This window comes from Lipotes vexillifer, unplaced genomic scaffold, assembly GCF_000442215.2.
Source record: "Lipotes vexillifer unplaced genomic scaffold, Lipotes_vexillifer_v1.1 scaffold1347, whole genome shotgun sequence".
NCBI lineage: Eukaryota > Metazoa > Chordata > Mammalia > Artiodactyla > Lipotidae > Lipotes > Lipotes vexillifer.
The window spans coordinates 515,814-519,142 of record NW_006796201.1 but is presented as its reverse complement, the minus strand read 5'-3'; the positions used below and the strand labels follow the sequence as shown (position 1 = coordinate 519,142).

Sequence of the window (3,329 nt, the reverse complement as noted above, 5' to 3'; positions counted from 1 at the left end):
TGCTGTCTCACACCCCCCCCCCCACCACGGTTATTGTACCATCATCATGTCCATCTTGCAGATGAGGAAACGGTTTCAGGTGGCTGGGGAGGGGAAACGTGTGGGGTAGGTGGCAGACCCAGGGCAGCAGGCCCCACCCACCTGCCCTTCTCTGCCCACAGTGGGAGCCAGCTTGCCAGACGCCACAGCCCTCAGCACGCGCCCACTCGGCCCCTGGCTCTGGGACCACTAGCCGCCCAGGGTCCATCAGGAGGAAGCTGCAGCCTTCGGGTGAGTCTTTAGGGAGTGGGCCAGGCTGCCCTTATCTGAATGGGCTTTTTCTTTTCTTTCTTTCTTTTTTGTTTTTGAAGTTTATAAAACTTCTCCAGAACCTGTTTCACAACCTTCCCCGGCCCTGGGATAGTAGCCAGGGCAGACAGTGCTGGGCCCAGCCCTCCGGGCTCCTAGCAGGGCTGCTGCCATGAAGCCCAGGACACAGTCCTCTGAACCTCTGAGGATGGGCTGGTTGGGCTCATGCAAGATACACCGTCCAAGGCAGGCCTTGGCTCCGGGGGGGGTAGAAGGGACAAGGCTCACCTGTCCCAGATGAGGAGTGAGCCAGGCCACAGGACTAGAATGCGGGGCTCCAGCCCCCAGCTTGGCCCACTCACAGAAGGGCCTGGTGAGTGTTTGAGTCTAAAGGAAGAGGGGGGCAGCAGGGTCCCGGGGGGTCCTGGCCCAAGGTGGGCCCACCGGTGAGATACCTGTTGCTTTGATTTCAGCCTGACGGCTGGGGCTGCAAAGTCTCCAGGTGAGTGTCGGGCCCGCAGCCCAGGGCTGCCCATCCAGCCGCCTGGCCGCCTCGGGTTGCAGGGCTGTGCCGGGAAGCTGGCTGCTCAGGGCGGGGTCTGGGGTCCGCTGCCTGCTGCCTGGGTGCTTCTGCAGCTCCCTCCTGCTCTGGGACAGGGGCCAACAATCCTGGTGCTGACAAACCCTCCCCCTCCCCCAGGGAAGTCGAGGCCATTGCCTGTGTGATGGACATGCTCACTCTGCCGGACGAGGGACTGGGTCCTGACGCCTGCCTGGCCTGTTCCCGCTGCAGCGCCTGGAGCCCGCAGGGCAGAGGCCAGAGTGGAGGCTCCTCGTTCGCCCGTCTACCCTCAGAGATAAGAAACACGCTCAGAAGGAAATGGTGTCTCGGCTGTGGCTCTGGGCGCAGGTGGCATGGGCTGGCCCAACCCTCCCCAGCCTGCAGGGCCCCTCCCTAGTGGGTGGGCTGAGGAGCCCCCGGAAGGCACAGGAACAGTGGGAACTGGGCGGTTGGTGGGCGGCCCTGCCCCACTCTTCCCTGGCTCCCAGGCAGGAGGAGTGTCTCACTGGGCGTGTATAGAGTGTCCCTAGGTGCACACAGGAGCACGGCCCTTGCCGCCACGGGCCAAGCTGTATTTATGGCTGGCAGGAGGCCAGTGGGTGGGGATCTTGCTGCTCCCCCTCATGTGCCTGGCACCAGGCTATCACCTTGCCCACTGGCCTCTTGACATTTTCCTCCCTCTGAAATCCTATTTAAGAACTTTTGGAAGCTTAGCCATTTTTACTTATTAAAATAACCTTTTTACACAAGCACCGTCTGGAAGAGTTGGTCTCGTGAACCCCTGGTCAGGTCGCAGGGGGCAAGCAGGGCACTGGCACGTGCCATTGGCTCCCCACTGCTGGCTGGTCACCAAGTCAGGATCATGTTTTTCTGAACATTCCTGACTAGGAGGGGGGCCACCTCCCCCCAACCCCGTCCTTATCATGACTGTGACCCATACAACAGTGTTGTCACCTCCATCTTATAGATGGGAAACTCAGGCTCTCCAAAGGCTTGCCAAAAACCCAGCCGGAGTGGGCCCCACTCCACCACCTGCCCTCTGCCCTGGCCTTGCCCCCTTAGGTGAACTGGCCACAGGTGAGTGCCGCACCCCTCCTCCCTCTGCCTCTGCCGACAGCACCCCACCCACCAGGGCAGCGCCCCCCGACGCTGCTCCCCACCACGGGGGTTGTGCTGGCCTGCACCCCGTCCCAGCCTTGGGGAAACATGGGCAGGGCTCATTGAGGCCCTCCCACCAAACTGGGGTGGAACCTGCCTCAGGAGCATAAGGGACGACCCCTGGGTCAGGGGAGCAGCCAGCCAGCACTGGGGGGCTCCTGCAGGGAGTGAAAGCTGTTTGGAGGATGGGGCAGCTGCCCTTCCAGTCCTATCCCTGGAGGCCTCCTGGAGGAATGGGGGAGGGTGGTGGGCCCTGGGCCAGCCTAGTGGTGGCCATGCCTGCAAGGCTGGGGTCCTGGACCCCTGCAGTGTACACCTGCTGGCCCTGGAGGCATCCACGGGACAGTGGGAGTGTGGCTGAGACAGAGAGGATGAGCTGATGAGCCCACTCCTCACCTGTTTCTCCTACAGCCGTGAAAGGGGGAGTTGCTGGGTCCCTCTTCTCCCCGGAGCAAGTCTGAACTTACCCCTTCCCGCCGGCCCATCGCTCTGCTGCCCCCTGCTGGCCACGCTGCCTGCTGCACCGCCTCTGGGTCTTGGAGAAGGAGTGGTCTCATCTCTGAAGAGCCAGGCAGGCAATATGGGGCCCAGGAGAGCCTTGTGGCCAGAGGCTGCACCTCCCAGCAAGGAAAGCAGGGAATAGTTACAAATTTAATAAAATTCACTTTATAAATTACAGCAGCAGCCCCAGGGCTCGGTTCGCTGCCCCAGGAAGCAGGAGTCGGACAAAGCTGGGCAGCTGTTGCTGGAGAGAAGTTGTCAGAGTTTAGGGCTGTGGAGGTGGCCAATGGGCCAGCGCCACCGCCTCGAGGATGACCGCAGGGCAGCAGTGGGGGCCGGGCAGAGGCTCATGGGCCGGTGGGTGCACAGGGAACAGGAGTGGGGGGGGCCAAGGCCAGGCCTGAGGGTGCTACCACCCTCTGGGCTCCTCAGTCCAAACTGGCCATGAGCAGGTGCAGCTCGCGGAAGGCACTGCCGTGGCGGCCACTCAAGCCCGACTTGCTCTTGACGAGGCCACTGATGCTCCTGAGCTGCTTGTAGCAGACCCGGCACTTGTGCAGCCTGTGGGCAGAGGGGCCACGCTTGAGGTGTCTGGCCGGCACGGTCACCGTTACCCCCACCCAATCCCGGAGCCTTTCCTGTACGAATCGCTCCAGCCCTCCTCCCGGAGGAAGGCTGAGGCCCAGAGTGCTGGACCCACTGAGGCTGGGCCAGGGCCCAGGGCAGAGCCAGGCCATGTGGGAACCAAGGCTCTGGCAACCCTACCCCGTGCCCCGAGCCACCATCTCGGGCACAATGACCTCTATAAGCTATTTCAGCA

General features: G+C 62.5%; 2 protein-coding genes across 2 annotated transcripts in view; one reads left to right on the top strand and one right to left on the bottom strand.

Annotated features, from left to right (window-relative positions):
- The window catches only part of KIFC3 (kinesin family member C3), a 36,316-nt gene extending 35,107 nt beyond the window's left edge, over positions 1–1,209 (top strand). Inside the window, exons 18-20 of the mRNA XM_007468298.1 lie at positions 162–270; positions 762–790; positions 989–1,209. Of these exons, the coding sequence (XP_007468360.1) occupies positions 162–270; positions 762–766 (114 nt within the window). The 3' untranslated portion in view covers positions 767–790; positions 989–1,209. The remainder of the gene's footprint in view (positions 1–161; positions 271–761; positions 791–988) is intronic.
- A 1,437-nt stretch (positions 1,210–2,646) lies between these two features.
- KATNB1 (katanin regulatory subunit B1) overlaps positions 2,647–3,329 on the bottom strand; it is a 21,785-nt gene continuing 21,102 nt past the window's right edge. Inside the window, exon 19 of the mRNA XM_007468297.1 lies at positions 2,647–3,070. Coding sequence (XP_007468359.1) covers positions 2,938–3,070 — 133 coding nt within the window. The 3' untranslated portion in view covers positions 2,647–2,937. The remainder of the gene's footprint in view (positions 3,071–3,329) is intronic.